The sequence below is a fragment of the Macaca thibetana genome, chromosome 2 (genome assembly GCF_024542745.1).
Source record: "Macaca thibetana thibetana isolate TM-01 chromosome 2, ASM2454274v1, whole genome shotgun sequence".
NCBI lineage: Eukaryota > Metazoa > Chordata > Mammalia > Primates > Cercopithecidae > Macaca > Macaca thibetana.
Window position 1 is genome coordinate 127,301,194 of NC_065579.1, and position 26,224 is coordinate 127,327,417.

The 26,224-nt window shown below is 42.5% G+C and overlaps 1 protein-coding gene across 2 annotated transcripts in view; it reads left to right on the forward strand.

The window, feature by feature from the left end:
- Positions 1-3,115: 3,115 nt before the first annotated feature.
- PPP4R2 (protein phosphatase 4 regulatory subunit 2) overlaps positions 3,116-26,224 on the forward strand; it is a 70,453-nt gene continuing 47,344 nt past the window's right edge. Inside the window, exons 1-2 of one of the 2 annotated variants that reach the window (XM_050781355.1) lie at positions 3,116-3,375; positions 4,387-4,468. In XM_050781355.1, coding sequence (XP_050637312.1) covers positions 3,342-3,375; positions 4,387-4,468 — 116 coding nt within the window. In that variant the 5' untranslated portion in view covers positions 3,116-3,341. The remainder of the gene's footprint in view (positions 3,376-4,386; positions 4,469-26,224) is intronic. The other variant, XM_050781356.1, reaches the window with a different exon arrangement.

Consider the following 26,224-nt stretch of genomic DNA (forward strand, 5'->3'; position numbering starts at 1 on the left):
GAACCAAACGAAGTTATTTCTTCAGCCTCATCTTTTGCTTCTTCTCCCCTTGCAATCTTGACTTCCAGACACTGGATACGGTCTATGACGGGCGACAAAGTACACACAGCAATGACAGCCTAAGGGAATTGTGGAAAGTATACCAGAGGAAGTGGTGTTTAAGTAGAGATCTGAATTTGCAGAGGAACATAGCAAAGTGAATTGGAGAGGAGGAGCTAACCAGAAGGGCACAGGCCTTGATTATCTGAAGACTAGGTGAGATCTGAAAAACCATAAGAAATTCAGTTAAGCTGACAGCAATGAAAGGGACAAAGCAAAGTGTTAGAAATTAGTATAATGTGTTCTCCAACAGAAAGTTCCAATAGAACTTTTTGCAGTAATGAAATTTTCTTTATCTGAACTGTTCAATACAGGAGCCACTAGCCACGTGTAGCTATTGAGCACTTAATGTGCTCAAAATGTGGCTGTTGTGACTGAAGAATTGGATTTTTAGGCTGGGCTCAGTGGCTCACGCCTGTAATCCCAGCGCTTTGGGAGGCCGAGGCGGGTGGATCACGAGGTCCAAACACAAGCCTGGACAATATGGTGAAACCCCGTCTCTACTAAAAATATAAAAATTAGTCGAGCATAGTGATGGACACCTGTAATCCCAACTACTCGGGAGGCTGAGGCAGGGAACTGCTTGAACCCGGGAGGCAGAGGTTGCAGTGAGTTGAGATCACGCCACTGCACTCCAGCCTGGACGGCAGAGTGAGACTCTGTCTCAAAAAAGAAAAAAAAAAAGAATTGGATTTTATTAAAGAAAATTAAATTTTATTTAATTTTAATTAATTTAAATTTCAATATTCACACATGGCTAATATCTATGATACAGCACAGCTCTTACAGTAAGAGACCCTTCTGAATAGTAGAGTGGCAGACAGAAGGGGAGGCTAAGCTTTGCCATGTAGGCAGTAGGCCCTTCAGACTGCAAGGGACCTGGATAAACTAAACCTGGTGCCTGGTAAGTGCTGGCCAAGTGCTTGATAATGCTACCCTATTCCCTTTCTCTGCAAGGATATTTGTAATTGAGCTAGATCCTCTGAACAATGAGGTCTAAAAACACAGGGGACTGGTTCTCTGATGGCACAACTTGAGAGACCTATTTTGGGTGTGTCTTTTGCCTATGTCTACCACCTAGGATCAGGGTGAGACCCACTGTCTTTTAAGAGGGTCAACAGTGTAATGGCTGTGTCCAAACTTGCATCTTCTTAGACTAAACAATAATCTTCTTCCCTCCCTCCCTTGGTCTTTCTCTTCCCCTCCTTCCTTCCATGACTTTGTGCTGGCTGGGTTTTTGGAAGAGGAGGTGGAACAACTCAGTACCTTTTCTTTTCTTTCCTTTTTTTTTTTTTTTTTTTTTTTGAGACGGAGTCTCACTCTGTCGTGCCCAAGCTGGAGTACAGTGGCGCTATCTTGGCCCACTGCAACCTCAGCCTCCCGGGTTCAAGGGAGTCTCCTGCCTCAGCCTCCCGAGTAATTATGATTACAGGTGCCCGCCACCACGTCCAGCTTTTTTTTTTTGGTATTTTTAGCAGAGACAGGGTTTTGCCACGTTGGCCCGGCTGGTATCAAACTCCTGACCTCAGGTGATCTGCCCACCTCAGACTCCCGAAGTGTTGGGATTACCGGTGTGAGCCACGGAGCCCGGGCAGTACCTTTTCTTTTAAAAGCTCACAGATAAGAGTATAAAAAGGTCCACGCACTGGCTGGGAGCCAGATGTTTTGGGTTCTGGGTTCTAGTTCTGTCTCCCCAGACTTGCTCTCGATGACACAGCTTTCCCATTTGTAAAATGTCAAGGCTGAAGAGGACTTCTGAGGTTTCCACCCTCTCCTACTTCCTGGGTGATTATGTAATGTAATAATGATCACAGTGGTAATAAAAACCGCAGCCACGTTGAGTGTTCCAGGTTTCACGCACTGTGCCAAATGTTTCACATTCGCCATTTCACTCAATCCTCTTGGCCGTTTTACAACCCCCATTTTATAAATAAGAACCCTGAAGCTGCCTGAGGTTAGGTAACTACTTCATGGCCACAAAAAGAGTAAGTAGTTGAGTTGGGATTTGAATATTGATTCCAAACCTTGAGCTCTTAATCACTTTGCTGTACACATTACTTCTTGCCACAGGTGGGCCAGTGAGGAATGAACGCTGGGTTAAGCAGGGAGGTATCTTGTTAGGATTATTAGTAATGCTGAGTGTATGTATGTATTTTTAATTTTATTATTATTTTTTGAAACAGAGTCTCGCATTGTCGCCTAGGCTGGAGTGCAGTGGCGCTATCTTGGCTCACTTCTACCTCCGCCTCCTGGGTTCAAGCGATTCTCGTGCCTCTCAGCCTCCCGAGTAACTGGGATTACAGGCACGCACGACCACGCTCGCTAAATTTTGTATTTTTAGTAGAGACGGGGTTTCGCCAATGTTGGCCTGGCTGGTCTTCAACGCCTGACTTCAGGTGCTCCGCCCGGCCCAGCCTTCCAAAGTGCTGTGATTACAGGCTTGAGTCACCGCGCCCGGCCTGTGTTTATTTTTATATAGAGAAGGGCGCGGGGGCCGGCTCACTTTGTTGCCCAGGCTGGTCTCGATCTTCTGGGCTAAAGCGATCCTCTCGCCTCGGCCTCCCTCCTTAAGTGTTCGGCTCACCGACGTGAGCCCCCTGCCTGGCCTCGCTGAACGTTTTTTAGGCGCATTCTGAACGTGAAGTGTACACACTGAATTCTCACAGCAACTGCATAGGGCATCGGTACCAGTGCTCTCACTGTACAGATGGGGAAAATGAGGCTCAGAGAGACGAAGTAAATAGCTTAAGTTCACATAGAGAGCAAAAAATGGCAGGGGTTCAAAGCCTAGGAGTCCGCCTGCACACCTGTCGCCCGACCGTTCAGCCTTCAGCTCCGCGGAGGCTGCGCCGGGGCCGGGGCCGGGCATCCGGCAGCCGCCGGGACGCAGCAGCGACTGACTACTGCGCTGGGCCCCAGCGTCACGCCTCCGCCGCGCACGCGCTCTTGGGTTCCGGGCCGGGGCGCGCGGCGGGAGCGAGGACGGCGGCAGGGAGCGTGCGCGCGGTGACGTGCCGGGCGCCATGTTGGAGGGTTGGTGGTAGCGGCTTGGGGAGGTGCTCGCTCTGTCGGTCTCGCTCTCTCGCACGCTTCCCCCGGCTCCCTTCGTTCCCCCCCCCGGTCGCCTGCGTGCCGGAGTGTGTGCGAGGGAGGGGGAGGGCGTCGGGGGGGTGGGGGGAGGCGTTCCGGTCCCCGAGAGACCCGCGGAGGGAGGCGGAGGCTGTGAGGGACTCCGGGAAGCCATGGACGTCGAGAGGCTCCAGGAGGCGCTGAAAGGTGGGGGTAGCTGCCCCCTCTCCATTCCCCGTCACCTTCTCCGGCTCGCTCGTCTCTCCTTTCAGGGCGGATGGTTCCGAGGGCCGGGGCTGGGGCCAGGCGCGGCGTGGGGAGAGCGTTTCACGGGCTCCCATCCCCCTCCACCTCCCCAGGGGCGGGGAGCCCTGTGGGCAGCTCCCTCCCGCCCCGCTCTGGCTTTGTGTCGGCCGCCGGCGTCTGGGCTGGGGGAGGGGAGCCGGGGAATCTCTTGCGGGGGCCCCAGTCTTTCTACCACCCGTTCGAGGGTCGAGTCGCGGAACCGCAGACTCCTCCCTGCCAGGCATCCTCCTTTCTCTGCCAGGCCACCCGCACGCCAGGCGTTGGGGTGGGAGAAAAAGTAAAAGGTTGGTGGGGGCGGGAGGTGGGGGGGGGGTGGCATCGCAACTTTTACGTTGTCTCAGGATGCCTTTTTCAGGGCTTTTGAAGTCATCCTTCCGCGCCCTAATTTCAGGGTGGTTGCCTTCACTGTACTTGATTGCACGCCTTCCACGCAACAGGCTTGAGAACAGTGGCTTTCAAACTTCGAAGAGAGAGATTTCAGCGTTTTGAGAATTATTCTTTGACATACAGAATCATTTGGGGACAGCTACTTGGGGTAGTTGGTGTTTCTTAAAAAGGCAGATTTATGGACTTAGATAAACAATTGGTGGGAATCGGGGCCTGGGGATTTTTATTTTCGCTGGATTCTCAGCTTAATATTATACTGGTGTTCCCCCGGACCACACTTCGAGAAGCACTGCGTTAAAAATGGTTTGTGAAGTTGAGTGCCCCCTTTAGGAGGATTCTTGTTAATCTGTAAAAGAGGGTGATATGTTAGAAGTAGAACTTGGAGGGTTGAGGTGGTTATTTGGTTGAGAGGCTTTTTGAAAAATTTTTTGTTTAATTCTTATTAAGGGAAAGGACTGGGAGGAAAGTTTGTTTTTAGAGGGCTTTTGAGAAAACTGATAACTTTTTTTTTCTTCCTTTATCTAGATTTTGAGAAGAGGGGGAAAAAGGAAGTTTGTCCTGTCCTGGATCAGTTTCTTTGTCATGTAGCCAAGACTGGAGAAACAATGTGAGTTGAAAGCATGCATTTGTCGTTATAGACCAGTGCATTATTCAGAATTTCTCAGGAAAGGGAAAAAAGTGTATTTTGGGATAAATAACTCATTCTAAATTGTAGAAGTCCTGGTCATTTAAATAATTGATATATAAATTTACATTTAAAGAACGTGTACACTTACTTGCTCTATATTGGTCTGTAACGGATTTTAAAAACTTGTACATATTAAAATTGTCTTTGTAGCTAGGCTTTGGCACCCCTGGAGAACGTATTAGTCTTAAGGAGCCAGAGAAAGGAAGAATGCCTATTCCATTATGACCCTTTTTGGCCATAACAAATAGGCTTATTTGTAGAATTTTGTAGCTTTGATTCTGTTTCAGAGTCTTGGTGGTATTTTCTCATATTGTGTGTACAGTTTTTTTTTTGTCGTATTTGCGTATGTAGGTGTTTGAAGTGTCACTTCTATTTATCGTCTTGAGGACTCTGATTATCTGACAAATTCCAAATGCTGCAGTTTTGACTGACCTGTAGACTTTTAGGATAGCTGATTTGTTACATATGCTCAGCATTTTATTAAGCTCGTTTCCAAATGTTCTGAATCTGAAACTTAAAAGTTAGGGCTGTGTTCAGAAGGAACATTCCAGGTCATTGTTTTGCAGTTTGTGTGGTAGACGCACTCTGGCTAAGTTTATTTGTAGAGGACAGTGCATCTTTGATGACTTCTTTTTGTAGTCTTTGGGTGGGGGCTGGGGCAGCAGGAAAGGGGTAGGTTTCTGTGGGTTCGATGTTAATATGTGGGTTATCTGCCTAGTATGAGTGTAGCTTTCAGCAAGTATTGTATAATTTCTCTGGCGTTATTATTAGCAAGTGTTCATTTCTCACAAGATTTGCTTATGATTGTAGTCTAGCCTTTTAACAACTAGCCTAATTTTAGAAAGGAAAAAACCTTTGCTGCCTCAGTGCTTGATTTAATGGTCATGTCTGCAAGCTGAATCTCGTTAGTATTCTATTAAAATATACTAGTCATTTTGAGAACGTCACTGTGATGTGTTCAATCTTGTATTTCTATTTATTACATTAAAAAATGGGAGCTTCTGGGGCGGAAGTCATTTTTACCTCCGAATTATAGTCTCATACAGAACATCTTGATTTAAAACAATGTAAAACTGTTAATTTATGCTTATACAGATAAGCCTAAAAATGACCAGATGCCATCTTTCAAAAATAAATTAATCCCTGAAACATAAATACTTAAGACTGCCACTATATTCCTCTTGAATTGCTAGTTGGCACAGACTTAGCCCTGTCAACAATGTCAAACCAAATAGCATTTTACTTTTGGCTGTTTTTTGATATACAAGATTATATCAAACTATTTGGAGATGAGTACTTAAAACCTCTTATTCAGTTTATCAGGTTTGTACACACTGCTTTCCCTTTTTGATAAAATACATTGCCTATAAATGTATAAATAGTTGAAAGCTTCTAAAAGATAGCTTTTTAATATCCTGTCTTACTGGAACACCAAGTGCCTGGGGAAGTTATCTGATTTTTTTTGGACAGTTATTTTATCCTGGTAGAAAAGGACTTAAAATTCCCAATCCCCCACCCCATATTAGGTGTTTATATACTCACTAAGCGTGTTTTGTACTGAAACGATTGGTGTACTTAGATTCTTACATTAAATGGAATTTGGAAAATATTTTTAAATTTATTATGTAAATAGCAGCCAGTGTTTATGCATTTAGCTTTAAGCTTTGATTTCTTTTTATCAACATGGAGTATCTTTGATACATTTGCAGAATTTCTGTTACCCATTTATGACTAAGCTTTGTCTAGTATGTGAGTTTGTAACAAGATAATTAAAATTTAAAGAACAGCAATTTAGACTTTTCTGATGTTTTAGGATGGGTGGATTGCTTAAGATAAGCGTTTCCACCAGATGTGGTGGCTCATACCTGTATCTCAGCACTTTGGGAAACGGAGGATCAATAGAGCTCAGGACAAAAAATTTAAAAGTTACCTGGGTGTGTTGGTACATGCCTGTAGTCCCAGCTTCTCCAGAGGCTGAGGTAGGAGGATTGCTGGAACCTGGGAAGTTGAGGCTGCAGTGAGCCATGATAGTTGGGGCCACTGTACTGCAGCCTGAGTGACAGAGTGAGACCCTGTGTCAAAAAAAAATTTCATAGTTGTTTTTATTTTCCAGTGAATTAATGCATTATAGCAAGAAAGCATTAACAGAAGTAGTATGTGAAACTGTTTATGGATCAAAATCAGTGACCCCCCAGGCTATTTATTTTTCTTTTCAAAAAACAATTGTTTTGACGCTTGTTTTTAGCTTTGGAGAGGTTTTAGAATTGTAAGTGTAGGTTTTTACAATGGAGGAGGTTGTAGGAAAAATTTGAACAATTTTACTTCTTAGTCTATTAAATTTACCTGTAAACATCTGATGTATGAAGTTAGGAAAGATGCCAAGACATACTAAATTGATGTGAAGAGGGAAACTATATATGTATATAACTAAAATAATTAATCCCGAAATGAATTGTTTCTGGCCACTTCAAAAAATTGTTTTTATGTTGCAAAGATTACTTTCACCTGAAAATGGGACATTTTCTGGAGCAACACTTTTCTGAAGGTAACATAGTTCCTGACATCATGCTAAATATATAGTATGCTCTGAATAAACAGGAACATATGGTGTGTTTCAATCATGAATATAAACATTTCATGCATTTCAGTCATGGATTTAAATGTATTTGATGGGTTTGAGTTGCAATTACTATCCTTTTTGATGGTCAAGTTGTCTCCCATTTGGCCAGTGGTAGCCTTTTCCAGTTGGCTCCAGAGTCCTTTTGACATGACTTTAGTAGTCTTTGATAATATCCTTATTCTCTGGTATAAGAATATGTTCCAGGCTCATTTCCTGCCCCAGATGTGAATTAGACATTTCTCAAGAAGACCTGCCTTTTAGTGGGAAATGGTGTTTCAAGACTACAATCCTGATGGTAGAGATGTTTATTATTACTCAGCTAGATAAAATACTAGGACTTGTATTTCAGAATCAGGAATACAGCGTTTAAAAACGATTTTTTTGTTGTTGTTATTGTTTAGGTAAAATATATAATTTGCTGGCCAGGTGCAGTGATTCATGCCTGTAGTCTCAGAACTTTGAGAGGCCAAGGCAGGTGGCCCAGGGTCACTTGAGCCCAGGAGTTCAAGACCAGCCTGGGCAACACGGTGAAACCCGTCTCTACAAAATATTAGCCAAATGTGGTGGCATGCGCCTGTAGTCCCAGCTACTCCCAGCTACTTGGGAGCAGGAGGTAGGAGGATCACCTGAGCCTGGGAGGTTGAGGCTGCAGTGAGCCATGATTGTGCCACTGCACTTCAGTCTGGGCAACACAGTAAGACCCTGTCTCAAACACACACATGCACACTCACACACTTATAGAATTCACCATCTTTACCATTTTTGTTTTCTTTTGTTTTTTGAGATGGAGTCTCACTCTATCGCCACACTGGAGTGTAGTGGCACGATCTCAGCTCACTTCAACCCCCGCCTCCCGAGTTCAAGCAATTCTCCTGCCTCAACCTTCCGAGTAGCTGGGACTACAGGCACGCCCAGCTAATTTTTGTGTTCTTAGTAGAGACAGGGTTTCACCATGTTGGCCAGGATGGTCTCGATCTCTTGACCACGTGATCCACCCCCTCAGCCTCCCAAAGTGTTGGTATTATAGGTGTGAGCCACCATGCCCAGCCCCATCTTTACCATTTTAAGTGTACAGTTTGGTGGTAGTAAATACATGTATATTCTTTTTTCCTCCTTTTATCTCTCCTATTCCTTGCTCACTCTCTAGTAATCACCAGTCTTTAGACTCTTATCTTCCTGAGATCCACTGTTTTAGCTCCCTCATAAGTGAAAATGTGATGTTAGTCTTTCTGTGCTTGACTTAACTTCAGTTAACATAGTGGCCTACAGTTGTATCCATGATGCTGCAAATGACAGGATCTAATTCTTTTTTATTGCTGAATAATATACCATATTTTCTTACCTGTTGATGGGAACTCAGGTTGGTTCGTTTTTTTAAAAAAATGTATTTTTGAGGCAAGGTTTTGCTGTCACCCAGGCTTTAGTGCAGCAACTCAGTCATAGCTCACTGCAACCTCAAACTGTTAGGCTCAAGGGATCCTCTTGCATCAGCTTCCTGAATAGCTAGGACTTACAGATAGGGTACATGCCACCATGCCTGGCTAATTTGTAATTTCTTTGTAGAGACAAAGTCTTGCCATGTTGCCTAGGCTGATCTCCAACTCCTGGCCTCAAGCAATCCTCCCAGAGTGCTAAGATTACAATGCATGAGCCATTGCACTGAACTGGTTTCATGTTTTGGCTGTTGTGAATAGTGCTGCGGTAAACATGGGAGTGCGTAGCGCTTTTTCTTTTTTTTTCTTTTTTTTTTTTTTTTTTTTGTGACGGAGTCTCGCTCTGTCACCCAGGCTAGAGTGCAGTGGCACAATCTTGGCTCACTGCAACCTCCGCCTCCTGGGTTCAAGCGATTTTCCTGCCTCAGCCTCCTGAGTAGCTGGGATTACAGGCATGCGCCACCATGCCTGGCTAATTTTTTTGTATTTTTAGTAGAGATGGGGTTTCACTGTGTTAGCCAGGATGGTCTCGATCTCCTGACCTCATGACCGTCCACCTTAACCTCCCAAAGTGCTAGGATTACAGGTGTGAACCACTTCGCCCAGCCCAGAGTTTTTAATTAACTTTTTGCATACCAAAAATCCTTGTTCTCTCAAGAACGCAGGCAGGGGATGGTAGAATCATGATGTCTTGTAATTACTGACTGTAACCAACATTACACATCAGAAAGTCTAAAATAATAATACAAATATTACTGCCACGAATATAATTACTAGGAATGTTAAAGGTTTTGTTTTTTTTTTTTTTTTTTTTAACATATTCTTTATTTCTATCCCCCATTTAAAAGTTTTAATGTCTACATTGTCTGAGCATATTGCTGTTATATAACTTTCCCTTTTGTTTTTTTTGAGACAGAGTCTCACTGTATTGCCCAGGCTGGAGTACAGTGGTGCGATTACAGCTCACTGCAACCTCTGCCTCCTGGGTTCAAGCGATTCTTGTGCCTACAGTGGTGCGATTACAGCTCACTGCAACCTCTGCCTCCTGGGTTCAAGCGATTCTTGTGCCTCAGCCTCCCGAGTAGCTGGGGTTTACTGGCACATGCCACCATCGCCTGGCTAATTTTTGTGTTTTTAGTAGAGACGGGGTTTTGCCATGTTGACCAGGCTATTCTGGAACTCCTGGCGTCAAGTGATCCCCGCCCCCAGGTGCTGGGATTACGGGCATAGCCACTGCCCCCCCCCCACTTTCTCTTTTAACTGTCAATCTTAGTTTTACAATAGGTATATATCTCATGCATACAATCAGTCCTTATGTCATTGTATTGTCTGTATCTCTAGTCAGTTTGGTTGTCTGAATGAAGCTTATTCTCTAATAGATTATTGAAAAGGGACTAATTGAAACAATATTTCTGGAGTTCTTTTTTTTTTTTTGGAGACAGAGGCTTGCTCTGTTTCCTAGACTGGAGTGCAGTGGCGCAATCTCAACTCACTGCAACCTCCACCTCCTGGGTTCAGGCGGTTTTTCTGCCACAGCCTCCTGAGTAGCTGGGATTACAGTTGCATGCCACCACGCACGGCTAATTTTTTTGTATTTTCAGTTGAGACGGGGTTTCGCCGTGTTGGCTGGGCTGGTCTCGAACTACTGACCTCAGGTGATGTGCCTGCCTTGGCCTCCCAAAGTACTGGGATTACAGGCGTGAACCACTGCACCTGGCCTAACGTTTGTATTTTTAGTAGAGATGGGGGTTTCATCATGTTGGCCAGGTTGGCCTCGATCTTCTGACTTGAAGTGATCTGCCCGTCTCGGCCTCCCAAAGTGCTGGGATTATAGGCATGAGCCACCGCTCCTGGCCGGGAGTTCTTACGTATATGTCTTGTATGTTGTCTGTGCCTTTTATTCTTTTTTTTTTCTTTTTCTTTTTTTTTTTTCTTTTTTGTGGAGCACGGGGTCTCGCTCTATTGCCCAGGCAGGTCTCAAAACCCCTGAGCTCAAGCTGTCCTCCCACCTCTGCCTCCCTAAGAGCTGGAATAACAGGCGTGAGCCATCGTGGCTGGCCTGTGCCCTTTAATCTTTAATGTCACTTTGGCTGGAAATAAAATCTTTGGTTCACATTTTCTGTCCTTGAGTATCTTAAGTTTGTTAATTCTGTTGTTTCCCCCAATAAAACTGTTAAAATCTATTTATTTTTGAGACAGAGTCTTGCTCTTTTGTCCTGGTTGGAGTGCAGAATCATGGTTCACTGTAAACTGTCTCCCACCTCAGCCTTCCGAGTAGCTGGGACTACAGGCACATGCCACCACGCCTGGCTAATTTTTGTGCTTTCTGTAGAGATGGGGTTTCACCATGCTTTTAGGCTGGTCTCCTGAGCTTGAACTCCCCAGCTGAAGTGATCTGCCCACTTTGTTGGCCTTTTAAAGTACAGGGATTACAGAGGTGTCACCATGCCTGGCCAGCTGTTAACATCTGATATTTTTTTTTACCTTATTAAACTGCCCACTCTTTTTGCCTACCTTCCTAAATGATTTATTTTCTTTAAAATACAGTGTGGTTTTGTGTGTGTGTGTGTGTGTTTTTTTTTGAGTTGAGTCTCGCTCTGTTGCCCAAACTGGAGTGCAGTGGCGCTATCTCGGCTCACTGCATCCTCCGCCTCCCGGGTTCAAGCCATTCTCCAGCCTCAGCCTCCTGAGTAGCTGGGATTACAGGTGTCCACCACTATACCTGGCTAATTTTTGTGTTTTTAGTAGAGACGGGGTTTCACCATATTGGCCAGACTGGTCTCGAACTCTTGACCTAGTGATCTCCCCACCTTGGCGTCCCAAAGTGTTGGGATTACAGGCGTGAGCCACTGCGCCAGGCCAAAATACAGTGATGTTTCTAGACTAGATCTTCAAAAACATTTTGAAAATCAATGTTGAATATTTTGGAGTCATTGTACTCAGGTATATGTTGTGGTCTTTTTTTTTTAATCCTCTTATCTACACACTGGTGGTGTAGTCTTTCAATATGAATTTTTAAATTTTTTAAAAATTAAGGTATTTCAAGAAAGTGATTGAATTGTTGTCTTTGGTTTTTTTGTTGGGGAGGGGAGGGAGACTATTGCTGCATCTTTGCATATCTTCAGTACTTGTCATTTTGTCTTGAATTCTTTTTAAAAAAGAAGAATCCTTTTTAAAAAAAGCAGTGTTATTGGCTGCGTGCAGTGGCTCACACTTGTAATCTCAGCGCTGGAGGTTGCAGTGAGCTGAGATCTTGCCATTGCACTCCAGCCTGGGCAACAAGAGCGAAACTCCGTTTCAAAAAAGAAAAAAAAGCAGTGTTATTGAGATATAATTGACGTACAATACACTGTATTTATTCAAAATGTACAGGTTGCTAAATTTTAATATCTACCCTCAGGAAACCATCAGCAACAATCAAGATTGTGAACATGTTCATTCATTACTCCCAGAAGTTTCCTCATGTCCCATTGTAATTTTCCCTCCCTGTGTGTGCTTCCTTCCCTCCAAGCAACTTTTTGTCAATGTAGATTAGTTTGTGAGTTCTAGAATTTTATGTAAATGGAACCATACAGTATGTATTCTTTGGCTTCTTCTATTCAACATAGTTTGCATTTCTTTTTATTTCTGAGTAGATGCATCGTATGAATATGCTACAATTTTTTTTTTCTTTTTGAGATGGAGTCTCGCCCTGTTGCCCAGGCTGGAATGCAGTGGCGTGATCTCGGCTCACTGCACCCTCCGCCTCCAGGTTCAAGCTGTTCTTCTGCCTCAGCCTCCCGGGTAGCTGGGAACACAGGCGCACGCCACCACGCCTAGCTAGTTTTTGTATTTTTAGTAGAGACGGGGTTTCACCACATGGGCCATGCTGACTCCTGACCTCGTAATCCACCTGCCTCGGCCTCCCAAAGTGCTGGGATTATAGGCGTGAGCCGCCACACTCAGCCCAGAGTAGCTTTTCTAACTACATGGAGCACTCTCATTGCTTTTTAAGAACATGGCAGTTTGCATTCTGAAATTCCAGGCTGGTGTTTGCCACTCCTGCTTTTTTTTTGACCCTTGTCTTCAGTTCTCTTGGCCCTTTCTCATTGTGGGGCTTACCTCTAGATTGGAGCACTGTTGGGTCACTTTCAAGAGCTCAAGTAAGCAAGACCTGCTTCATCTTTTCAAACTCACGACAGTCTATTCACTCACTGCTAGAGTTGGCAGAATCCATCTCAGTATCAGCTGCTGTTCTCAAATTGGTGTGCAGTGATTTCTAGTGAATACCTGTTGGCTATTTTATGATTGTCCTGTTCCTATGCCTTTGAGATACACCTTGACTTCTCTGTGTCACAGATCCCAGTAATGTTCAGGTCATGTGACTGTCAGTTTTTCCTCATCCACTTACTTTTTGGGGTCTGTGGAAATACTGTGTCAGTTTTGTTGTAAATATGGTCCACTGGTTTTTGGTTCTGCTCTCTAGTTTGGTCGGCCATAAGGTTTTAGAGAGATGAAAAACTGTAGCGCCACTGCCATCTTCTTAGAATTCTGCTTTTTAGGAAGACTTTTACATCCCTGTTAAGTCACTTCCATCATTTATAAAATGGGATAATAATAGTATCTTGAAGTGTGGGCAGGCAATACATAGGAAGCTCAGCACAGTGCTTGGTACGCAGAGTAAATGCTCGATAGATAATACTCGTTGTTAGGTTGTTGATAATGCATATTTTGATGCTGCTTTTTTCCCCCTCTCTCTACAGTTTGAAGTTCCTTGTGTTCAGGTATTTTGACATAACAGTAAGAAAATGAAAGGTTGTTTAAAAGTAGTTAACAATAACTAAGACCCGCATTATTATAAAGAAGTTCTCCTTAAGTCCATGAGGCTGCTAGATCCTTTTGTGGGGTTTCTTTTTTCTTTCTTTCTTTTTTTATTTTTTTTTGGTGAGACAGTCTCACTCTGTCACCCAGGCTAGAGTGCAGTGGTATCTCGGCTCATTTGAACCTCTGGCTCCCGAGTTCAAACGATTTTCCTGCCTCAGCCTCCTGAGTAGCTGGAACTACAGGTGCGCACCACCACACACAGTTAATTTTTACATTTTTAGTGGAGTTGGGGTTTCACCATGTTGACCAGGCTGGTCTCAAACTCCTGACCTCAAGTGATCCACCTGCCTTGGCCTCCTGAAGTGCTGGGATAACAGGTGTGAGCCACTGCACCTGGCCTCTGTGGGATTTCTTTACAGGGAATTTTGTGGTGTTTTGTCTAACATAATATTTCTTGAACACTTTGAAAATTGTTTCTAAAATGTCAGCCAAATACTACCTTCATGAATTTTTCCACATTCTTGTAACATCTGTACATTTACTTCTTTAATGCTTTTCTTCAGGTCAGCTGAGTTTTTTTTCCCTCAAATTTGTTTTTAAGTGGAAAGAAAATTACAGATAAAGGTCAAACCCTCAGCCACCGTCCCCCGCGCCCCTCCCCCATAACCACTGTGTTAATTTTTTACCCTTAATGTTGTTGTGGGAAATAAGATCTGAAGCCATTGGCTTAGTGTAGTAGTTATGTTTTCTGAGTCACTTTACAATCTATAAATACTAAAATTACTAAAATATGAATTGTCTGTGTGTCACGTAAAGTCCTCTCATGTGCTGTCATCACAATGGTTCTCAGAGGAAGCACAATATATTTTCAGTAAAAGTTGAATGGATGCCCTTTTGCTTCTAAATATTCCAGTGAGTGAAGTTATTAAGCTTTGAACATGAATAAAATTATAGTTTCTTTTTCATCACATCGTGTAAACCTGAATGGTACACTGGAAGTTAAGCACGCCAACTTTCTGAGTAGAGTTAATTTTTCTTATCTTCATTCTTTTGGGTGCCCAAATAAACTCATGTTTTCCATGGTCAGTTTAGTTTTTACTAGTTGTTGGCTACTTTCCTAATTGCATGTGAGTTAGCGTGTGGTGATGGTGGAGTAATGTCATGTCTTGGAGAGAGCATTGCTTGAGTTCCAAACTTAGCTTTGCTACTTCTTGATGAGACTTTGGACAAATTATTTGTGAGCTTGTTTCCTCACTTAAAAAAATGGGGTTTGTACCTTTAGTTGTTTCAACTGTTGAGAGGACTTAAATAATAAAGTACATAGCTCTAGATATGAAAACTTGGGGGAGAGTAAAAATTATCTGTATGCTGGGCATAACTAGAATGAATATGGCTCAAGAAACAAGTCTAAAGTACTTAATCTTGTGGAATGAACTGTGATTGGACAGTCAGGAGAGCACAAAACAGATTTAGGTTTGAATTCTGAATTTTATCATGTAGCTACTATATGACCAAGGCTGACTTCTCTCCCTTAATTTCCAGGTGTGTAAATATAGGTAATAAAGTAGGTCTATTTAAAGTGTTGTTATGGGGATTAAATGAGTTTATATTTATAAGGTGCTTAATGCAGCGACAGGCACATAGTGAGTGTCCCGTAAGTGGGAGTTACTGTAACTAATTATTCTACTTTTAATGATTTTCATCACTTAAATTACTATTGGTCACAGTTTCCTCAGATACTGAATGAGAGGCTTGTAATAGATAATCTCCAAGGTTCCTTCTAGCTTGAAAGCTTAGAGGAATCTCTGTGCTGCAGCACTATTTGGGGGTGGTATTGTAGCAGTAGCGATTAGGAGTGGGGAATGGGGCATGGTGATAGTGCTTAGTGTTAAAGTGTCTGATAATAATGCGAGATGTTAACTGTTAGGGAGTAATTAATAATTAGTGAATGGTTTGGAGACATTAAAAAGTTGAGAAGCAGTTGTCTATATTGCATGAGAAACAGCAGTCACCGCTACTACTAAACTCCTTATAGTCATAAAGAGGTTCTGAAAATACCTATGTTAGTGTTACCTTTGTGCACATGTGTATCTATATCTACAGATCCACTTTGTGTCTGCCAGTGAATGTATGGGTTCATAATGTTTATGGACTATTACTCTATATGACATTACTGGACACCTGTCAAAAACTTCATGTTGCTTCAAAACATCATTAGTAAGCTTCAGATCTCATTAGTAAGAAGATAAGGAATTTATAGTCCACAGAACACCATGCTTTCTCTCTGCTTGTAGACTGAAGGTCTTTTCCCTTTTTGATGTAGAAGTTTATTATTCAGGATCCATGGCAAAAAACTGAATCACTGACTAAAACGTTAACAGTGTAGATAATTGAGGAGAGTGTTTGCTGTTTAATTACTTGTGCCTATGAAAAACATTGTATGTTGAGAAATGTATTTTAGATCTTCATTTTCGCCAGCTCTCTGATGTGTTCGGTTGCCTGTCGTCTTTCTGGTTTCACCCAGTAGCAGTCCTATTGATGTGTCAGGCTGCCCAGGTTTTGCATTGCTTGTAATACATGTGTGTAGAATCTACTTGTAACCACTTGTACATTCCATTCCTGTCAGATACCTTGGGTAACCTGTTACCTGAATATTAAATATTTTTGAGAATTCACACCATTGACTATAAAGTGAATAATAGCTAATTTAAGTCTCACATTAGTAATAATATAAAATAATAGTAATAATGCCCTTAGTGGTTTTTTAAAAAAATGTGGCATACATGTGGTGGGGAAGAAGGGCTTTTTTGTTATCACTTACCACTTAATGCAAAAAAATAAAAAACATTTTTGTTTTGCTTTGTTTTTTTTTTTTGAGACAAGGTCTTGCTCTGTCATCCAGACTGGAGTACAGTGATGCAATCATGGCCCACTGCAGCCTCGACCTCCTGGGCTTAAATGATCCTCCTGCCTCAGCCCCTGCCCCCAGTAGCTGGGACCAGAGGCATGCGCCACCATGCCCTTCTAGAAACATAAAAAGCTTTATTGAGAGGCTCTGTAGAGTGGAGAGCCATTTGGAGCTGTATGTGTCATACTATCTCTCTTGTCTGTATGCTTATAATCTGTTTGACCGTTGCTTAGAAGACAGTCATGGTTAAAACTCTACTTTCATTATAATTTACTTGTGTGTCTCTGTCTCTCTCTTTTTTTTTTTTTTTTTAAAGACAGAGTCTCATTCTGTCTCCCAGGCTGGCGTGCAGTGGCACAATCTCAGCTCACTGCAGCCTCTGCCCCCCAGTTTCGAGCGATTCTCTTGCCTCAGCCTCCTAAGTAGCTGGGATTACAGGTGCCCGCCACCATACCTGGCTAATTTTTGTATTTTTAGTAGAGACGGGGTTTCACCATGTTGGCCAGGCTGGTCTTGAACTCCTGACCTCAGGTGCCTCGGCCTCCCAAAGTGCTGGGATTACAAGCGTGAGCTACCGTGCCCAGCCTTTCTTTTATTCCTAAATGCAAATATTTAATGAACATTTATTTTGTGTCAGACATTATCAAATATTTCATATACATAACCTGATTTAGTCTTTACAACTACTATCTGAAGTAGGTCTTTTCTCTTTTTTAAGAATGAGGCTGTTGAGTCTTAGAAGGCTTAAATAATTTGTGCAAGGTTATACGGCTGATGAGTAATGGAACTGGCTTTAAATCCTCTTGTAATTTGCATTTTATTAATACATACTACTTGCCCCTTTTTCAGTTGTCTAACATCCTCCTCCTCTACTGTAACAGTGCCAGCATCTTTTCAAAACCACTGTTAGAATTCGGAACTTTTAGGCCAGGCACAGTGGCTCACGTCTGTAATCGCAGCACTTTGGGAGGCCGAGGTGGGTGGATCATTTGAGGTCAGGAGTTCAAGACTAGCCTGGCCAACGTGGTGAAACCCTGCCTCTACTGAAAATAGAAAAAATTAGCTGGGCATGGTGGCAGGTGCCTGTAGTCCCAGCTACTCAGGAGGCTGAGGCAGGAGTATTGCTGGAACCCGGGAGGCAGAGGTTGCAGTGAGCTGAGATGGCACCACTGCACTCCAGCTTGGGCAAAAGGGTGAGACTCTGTCCCAGAAAAAAAAAAAAAAAAAAAAAAAAAAAAAAAAAGAATTTGGAGCTTTTTGCTTTTGGTAGGACTCTTTTTTTTTTTTTTGAGACAGAGTCTCGCTCTGTCGCCCAGGCTAAAGTGCAGTGGCGTGATCTCAGCTCACTGCAAGCTCCGCCTCCTAGGTTCATGCCATTCTCCTGCCTCAGCCTTCCGAGTAGCTGAGACTACAGGCGCCTGCCACCACGCCTGGCTAATTTTTTTTATATTTTTAGTAGAGACGGTGTTTCACCGAGTTAGCCAGGATGGTCTCGATCTCCTGACCTTGTGATCCGCCCGCCTTGGCCTCCCAAAGTGCTGGGATTACAGGCGTGAGCCACCGCGCCCGGCTGGTAGGACTCTATTATAATCGTTATTTCTGTAATTTCTGAGATTTTCAAGTGGCTTACCTAAGCTTGACCTCATGTACTGTGGGGGATTTTGGGGCAATTATGAGAAGGTTGAGTGTGGAAGGGTCAGTAAGATAGATGACTGATGTACCCTTAACATTTGTAATTTTGACTGTTTTCCAGTCACCTCAAGGAAGAAAAAACTTTTAAGTAATTGTAATTTTGTAGAGACATAAGTTTGAGATATACAGGTGATGAGACTGATAGATGTATTTTAGCTTGAAGTGACTCTCAGCTTTCTAGTTAATATATGCATCTTGGATTTGTTATTCTCATTTAAGTAAAAATCTTACCACATCCGTATTGCGAAGTAGTTCTGATATTCCCATTTGTAGGTGATGAAACTGGAGAAAAATATATGCTGTAGAAGTATTTGAAATTTAAGGAAAGTGCAAGGTCTTAAAGAACATTTGTAATTTTTGCAATTTTGTGTATATCTGGGAGGAAGGGGGAGGGTGAGATAGCTTTCTGTCAACTAATAGCAAAGTACGGTTGTCTCATCTGTGGGGGATTGGTTCCAGGACCTCCTTTGGACATAAAATCTGTGGATGATCAGTGCCTGATGTAAAATGGCATAATATTTGCATGTAACCTTTGCACATCCTTGGTGCATCTCTAGATTAATTATAATGCCTAATACAATGTAAATGATATGTAAATAGTTTTTATACCTTGTTGTTTAGGAAGTAATGACGAGAAATGTCTCCACATTTCAGTACAATTTTTCTCAAATATTTTCAATCTGAAGTTGGTTGGATTTGTGAATGTGGAACTTGTAGGTAGAGAGGGCACACTATATTTCTATTTAAAATTGTGCAACTAAAGGGAATTTGGTATTTTTATCAAATATCAAAGGGATTTTGTTTTATTAGGGATACTGTTGTCTATGGTGACTTCCAGGGTGGCTTTTGAGGTGGTGGCCATTTTTGTCTCAGAGTGATTTGTTAACTGGAGACTGGTCCACCTTTTCTAGGGCTTTTGCATACTACGGTGTTTCTTGCTGTAAGGAGCAGTCTTAAATGTAGGTAGAATGTAGGCTTGTTTTTTGTTTGTTTGTTTTTTAACCACCCTTACCAGTGAATGCTAGTGAATTTGAGATTTTCACGTTTGTAGGGTCTAGTCGTGTTTCTTTTCCTCTTGTGTAGGTATTGATACTTCTCTAGTCTTGCCCTGCTTGTTCATATTGGAGAGTTTTTGGGGATGATACCTTGTTAAGTTGTCATCCAGTTTTCTTGTAAATATTGTGTGTGGTCTTTGGTTTTGTTATGTTGCTTTTGGTAGGATATGGCTAAAATCAGTGCCATAGCCAGCATGTGGTTACTTAAAAATTATTTCTGACAAAATATTAGATGGTTAGATGAACAGGTAAGATTTTAAAAGTAGTTTTAAAAACTTGGATTTAAAATATGGAGAATATCTTGATACATGCTTTTTCTATTTACATCTTCACTTTGGTTAAGGAGGAATTCGGTGAGAATAACTGCATTTTGAGTGTAATGGATCACACGAATTAAGTAATTCTTGTGCCTATAAATGTGGAAAACCCACGTGTAAAGAGGATTGAAATTAATACTGCTTTAGATGTTTCTGTCTCATTTTACAAAAATACAAGAAAAAAGAAAAATGAGCCGGGCGCGGTGGCTCAAGCCTGTAATCCCAGCACTTTGGGAGGCCGAGACGGGCGGATCACAAGGTCAGGAGATCGAGACCATCCTGGCTAACACGGTGAAACCCCGTCTCTACTAAAAAATACAAAAAACTAGCCGGGTGAGGTGGCGGGCGCCTGTGGTCCCAGCTACTCCGGAGGCTGAGGCAGGAGAATGGCGTAAACCCGGGAGGCGGAGCTTGCAGTGAGCTGAGATCCGGCCACTGCACTCCAGCCTGGGCGACAGAGCCAGACTCAGTCTCAAAAAAAAAAAAAAAAAAAAAAAAAAAAGAAAAAAGAAAAATGAAACTATACTGTTTCTTATATATTCTTAATAGAATTTTCTGTACACATAAGTGTATGTGTGTTAATCCTCTTGTTAAAAATGGCATGAAACTTCTGCAGTTTACCTTTTGTTATTTTCTTTATTTAGATACCTTTTTTCTTTTTCTTTTTCTTTTTGTTTTTTTGAGACAGAGTGTTGCTCTGTTGCCTAGGCGGGAGTGCAGTGGCACAACCTCAGCTCACTGCAACCTCCACCTCCCGGTTTCAGGCAGTTTTTTTGCCTCAGCCTCCTGAGTAGCTGGGATTTCAGGCACGTGCCACCATGCCCAGCTAATTTTTTTGTTTTTTTAGTAGAGACGGGGTTTTGCCATGTTGGCCAGGCTGGTCTCGAACTCTTGATCACAAGTGATCTACCTGCCTCAGCCTCCCAAAATGCTGGGATTACAGGCGTGAACCACTGCACCCAGGCTTGCATTTAGATACCTTACCAAAACACAAAAATTTACCTCATTGTCTTCATGGGCTGCATAATATTTTATTGTTTTGGGTGTTCTTTATTTAATCTGTCTTCTTTGATGGTTTTTTGGGCTGTTTACAGTTACCAACCAATTCAAACAGTGCTTAAGTTAACATCCTGGCACAGATGTAAGAATGGGATTTATGGGTTCATGATTATGTACATTACTGTGTTTGACAGATAGTGCTAGCTGGCCTTCCAAAAAACTTGTTCAGTATGTGCTTCTGCTAACTAGCAGTGTATGAAAGTTATCTCTATATCCACGTCAGCACCAAGCGTTACTCAACTTTTAAAATTATTTTTATTTTTATATATATTTTTGAGACAGGGTCTCACTCTGGCCCAGCCTGGAGTACAGTGGCATGATCATAGCTTACTGCAACCTCAAACTCCCAGGCTCAAGTGGTTCTCCCACCTGAGCTTCCCCAGTAGCTAGGACCACAGGTATGTACCACCACACTCAGCTAACTTATTAATTTTTTGTAGAGGTGGGGTCTTGCCATGTTGCCCAGGCTGGTCTCAATTGAGAATTGCAGAACTCAAGCAATTCTCCCACCTTGGCCTCCCAAAGTGCTGGGATTACAGGTGTGAGCCATTGTGCAGAGCCCATTATTAGGCTTTTAAATCTGAAAATCTAGTACGTGAAAAATGCTTTATTTAATTTGCATTGTTTTATTTTGTGCTAACTTCTGATTCCTCATTGATACTGTTCTTCCTTTTTCAGATTTTTTGGCTAGATTAAAAAATTGGCTAGATTTAAAAAATTGCCTGTATCATTTCTTTCATTGGAGATTTGAAAGTGATAATATTCTAAATCTAGCATAACTTTGTTATGTATTAGTTGGAATCCTTGTTTATTTATTTATTCATTTATTTATTTATTTATTTTAATGAGATGGGGTCTTGCCGTGTTGCCCAGGCTGGCCTCGAAACCTTGGCCTCAGGTGATCCACCTGCCTCAGCCTCCCAAACTGCTAGAATTACAGATGTAAGCCGCCCCACCCAGCTGTAACTTTTTTTCCGCAAAATATACTCCTGGCCTGTTTATTAATAAACATGCCAAAGCAAGCCATTTAGGATATAGGAAGAAAATAAATACTGAGAGCACTCTGAGATCTCAGAAATGTCATAAAGTTCTATAAAACAGAAGGAATGAAAATAGTACCCACAAGATTTAAGATTGCCCTCTGCTATCTTTTTTTGAGACAGAGTCTCTCTCTGTTGCCCAGGCTGGAGCGCAGTGACTTGATCTCAGCTAACTGCAACCTCTGCTTCCCTGATTCAAGCAGTTCTCCTGCCTCAGACTTCCGAGTAGCTGGGATTAGAGGTGTGCGCCACCATGCCCAGCTAATTTTTGTATTTTTAGTAGAGAGAGGGTTTCGCCATGTTGGCCATGGTGGTCTTAAACTCCTGGCCTCAAGTGATTTGCCTGCGTTGGCCTCCCAAAGTGGGGATTACAGGCGTGAGCCACCCCACTCAGCCTACTGTCTTTTTTTTTTTTTTTTGAGAGTCTTGCTCTGTCACCCAGGCTGGAGTGCAGTGGCACGATCTCAGCTCACTGCAACCTCTGCCTCCCGGGTTCAAGCAATTCATGTGCCTCAATCTCCCAAGTAGCTGGCGCTACAGGCGTGTGCCACCATGCTCAGCTTTTTTTTTTTTTTTTTTTTTTTTGAGGTGGAGTCTCGCTCTGTCGCCCAGGCTGGAGTGCAGTGGTGCAATCTCAACTCACTGCAAATGCCGCCTCCTGGGATCACACCATTCTCCTGCCTCAGCCTCCCGAGTAGCTGGGACTACAGGCACCAGCCACCACGCCTGGCTAATTTTTTTATATTTTTAGTAGAGACGGGGTTTCACTGTGTTAGCCAGGATGGTCTTGATCTCCTGACCTCGTGATCCACCTGCCTTGGCCTCCCAAAGTGCTGGGATTACAGGCGTGAACCACCGCACCTGGCCTTTTTTTTTTTTTTTTTTTTTTTTTTTTTGAGTAGAGACAGGGTTTCACCATGTTAGCCAGGCTGGTCTCAAACACCTGACCTCAAGTGATCCTCCTGCCTCGGCCTCCCAAAGTGCTGGGAATACAGGCGTGAGCTGCCGTGCCTGGCCTCTACTATCTTAAAAATAGTTTTAAATGACATATTTTAATCTAAATATAAATAAAATATTTAATTTGACCTATGCTGTCTAATTAAGCTAATAATAACCCTTGACAATAAATCAGATCTGATTTTCCCCCCCCCACAGTTTCCTTTAATTCTATCATATTCTTGTTCACTTTTTTTTTTCAATGCCTTATAGCAGTGGTTCTAAACCAGGGCTGACAATGTCTAGAGATCTTTTTGGTTGTTACAGTTTGGGGGCATACTGCCAGCCTCTAGTGGGGTAGGGGGCAGGGGCAGGGATGCCGCCGAACATCCTGTGTTGCTCAGGATACTCCCCAGCAATGAAGGATTGGCCCCAAATGTCAGTAGTGTCAGGGTTGAGAGACTGTGCTTTATAGGAAAAAGCATACCTTCAGATTTTAAAAATGTCTTACAGTTTTCTTCTAGGATGTCTGAAATTTAAAAAAAATGTTAAGACCACCAGTTAAGGTCTTTAACCAAGTCTTTTAGTTTTACCTATCAGAATTCTATTTGAGACACTAAGTATAATTTTTATAAATAAATAATATGAATGTCCTAGATGTTTTTGTGTTTAATTAAATATAGGGTCTGTTAACTGGCTTCATTGGTTCATTGTTTTGTTTTCCTTTTTTTTTTTTTTTTTTTTTTTTTAAGATACAGAGTTTCACTCTGTTGCCCAGGCTGGAGTACAGTGGTGCACTGAAACCTCCACCTCCCAGGTTCAAGAGATTTTTTCATGCTTCAGCCACCCGAGTAGCTGGGATTACAGGTGTGTGTCACCACACCTAGCTAATTTTTGTATTTTTAGTACAGATAGGGTTTTGTCATGTTGCCCTGGCTGGTCTTGAACTCCTGAGCTCAAGTGATCTGCTTGCCTTGGCCTCCCAGTGCTGGGATTAATAGAGAATGGGGTCTGGCCTGTGTTGTTGAGGTTGGTCCCGAACTCTTGGGCACAAGCTGTTTACCCACCTCAGCCTCACAAAATGCTGGGATTACAGATAGCAGCCACGGTGCTCAGCCAGGTCATTCTTTATACCTGTGGGGAGAGAGCCTTTAATTCCTCACTTTCTTGATGGGTTAGTAACCTCATGGCTTCATTAACCACAGGTAACCATAGAGGTAACTATGAGGAAACTAACCTAACCTTTAGTTTCCCATAAACTCTGCCTATTGTTAGCCTGGCAGCTGTGTGTGTTTTACAGACCAGGTCAAAGGCCACTGCTGATACACCAACCAGTCTTCAGTGACAGCAGTGCTGACCACTTCCCCCACCCCCATTTAGCACCCAAAGGAGCTAGCTACCCTAGGCACTGGTGGTTACCCTGCATGCTGCCCTTGAAAGGGAATAGTTAGATACATTGAGTCTAGAAAGAGTGAGATAAAGTGAGATTGGTTATTTCTGTCATCTTGCAGAATTAAGTGTATGTTAAAGTGAAGACTCTGTTCTTTATATATGCATCATATATATGCATTTTGGAAACTTGACAAAGTTGGAAGAACTTTGGAAGAAGCTGGAAGTATAAGGTGGAGAAGTCTCCTAAATCCATACCAGCGTTGTTTTTGTTTGTTTGGTTGGTTTTTTTTTTTTTTTTTTTTTTTAGATGGAGTCTTGCTCTGTCACCCAGGCTGGAGTGCAGTGGCACAATCTTGGCTTACTGTAACCTCCGCCTCCTGGGTTCTAGCAGTTCTCCCTGCCTCACCCTTGTGTAGCTGGGATTACAGGTGACCACCACCACACCTGGCTATTTTTGTATTTTTAGTAGAGACAAGGTTTCACTGTGTTGGCCAGGCTCATACCAGCATGTTTTAATGCAACTATTAACAGTATTTTGTTAATGTATGGTAGAGGTGGTAAACTGGCTGGGACACTGGGCGTGCAGATACAGACTAGGATGGTTTTGGGGAAACTAGGAGGTATGGTCACTCTATTTTGTTTCCTTTGATGTCTCCTTTGTACATCATTGCTAGTTAATATCTTTCTTATATTTTTATCCTATCTTTCTTATACTTTTAGCCAGGCAGATACAGTTGACTCTTAAGCAACACAGGTTTCAACTGTGGGGGTCACCTTAAACGTAGATTGAAAGTACAGTATTTGTAGGATGTGTGATGGACTGCTGTTTTTGTATTCGTGGGTTCTACAGGGTTGACAGCAGGATTTAAGTATGTGCAGATTTTGGTATACACAACGAGTCTTGGAACCAGTTCCTGAAGTATACCAAGGGATGACTGTGCTGTTGTAGTGTTTATTTTATTTTATTATTTATCTGAAACACGGTCTTGCTCTGTTGCCCAGGCCGGAGTGCAGTGGTGTGTCCACGGCTCATGGCAGCCTTAACCTCCCGGGCTCAAGCAGTTCTCCCATCCCAGCCTCCCATGTAGTGTCTTGGTCTTTAAAATTTTTTTTTCACCTGGGTTCTTTTTACCTTTCCAGTCTTCTCTTGCCACCATTCGTAACTTTTCCACATTACTTGAAGTTCACTGAATATGCAGTGCTCTATTGTGCTGGTGTTAAATTCTCATAGCACCTTGTTGTTAATTGCCTCATATGTTCTTCCTTATGGATACCTTCAGCTTGTCTTTTAAGACTGTTCAGATGGCTCCATTCAAATATATATTATTTACTGAAAAGTTTTCTTGGATCTCCTTTTCTCAATCGAAACTGCCATATTTCTGACATGTATCAGTTGCATTTTCTGTTACAGCTGTTTGCTGACTAATCTGTTTCTACTTGTGGTTCTGTAAGTTTTGAGGGGGCGAACTTCCCTTACTCAGAGTGTGTCACACAGTAGGAGCTTTGTTAGATAAATGAATAGAGGTTTGTACCATATAATGACATTTTAGTCGTCGATGAACCACTTATATGATGGTGGTCCTATAATACTATAATACTGGATTTTTACTGTACTTTTTCTATTTTACATATGTTCAGATGTGTGAATACTTACCATCACAGGTTTATGGCCTAGGAGCAGTAAGCTATATACCATATAGCCTAGGTGTATCGTAGGCTATACCATGTGGATTTGTATAAGTGCACTCTGTGATGTTCATACATTGGAATCACCTGATGACACATTTCTCAGAACATACCCCTGTCATTAAAAGATACATCACTGTAGATGAAAAATAAAACCCTGTCTTCATCTACAAAGGAACTATTATTTCTTTTTTGCGGGAGAGGGGACAGAGTCTCACTCTGTTGCCCAGGCTGGAGTGCAGTGGTGTGATCTTGGCTCACTGCAACCTCCCCCTCCTGGATTCAAGCGATTCTCCTGCCTCAGCCCCCCTAGTAGCTGGGATTATAGGCGTGTGCCACCACACCCGGCTAATTTTTGTATTTTTAGTAGAGACGGAGTTTTGCCATGTTAGCTAGGCTGATCTCAAACTCCTGACCTCAGATGATCCGCTCCCCTTGACTTCCCAAAGTGCTGGGATTACAGATGTGAGCCACCATGCCCAGCCCCTAGGAGCTATTGTTTCTAACTCTAGAAAATAATAGAAATTATTATTGGGATTGGAGTCATGAGTGTGAGTGGGTGAAAGGGTATTCTGAGTGAAGTAAACTTGCTTTCTCTCTTCTCTCCCAATTTCCATATGTCCAGATTCTGTCTGTTCTTGGTCCACTTGGCTCTTGTCTAAGAGCTTCCCAGATTTTCCTAGAATGTAATAGCCTTGCCATTTAAAATTTTGTCATATTTTCCATTCGATATT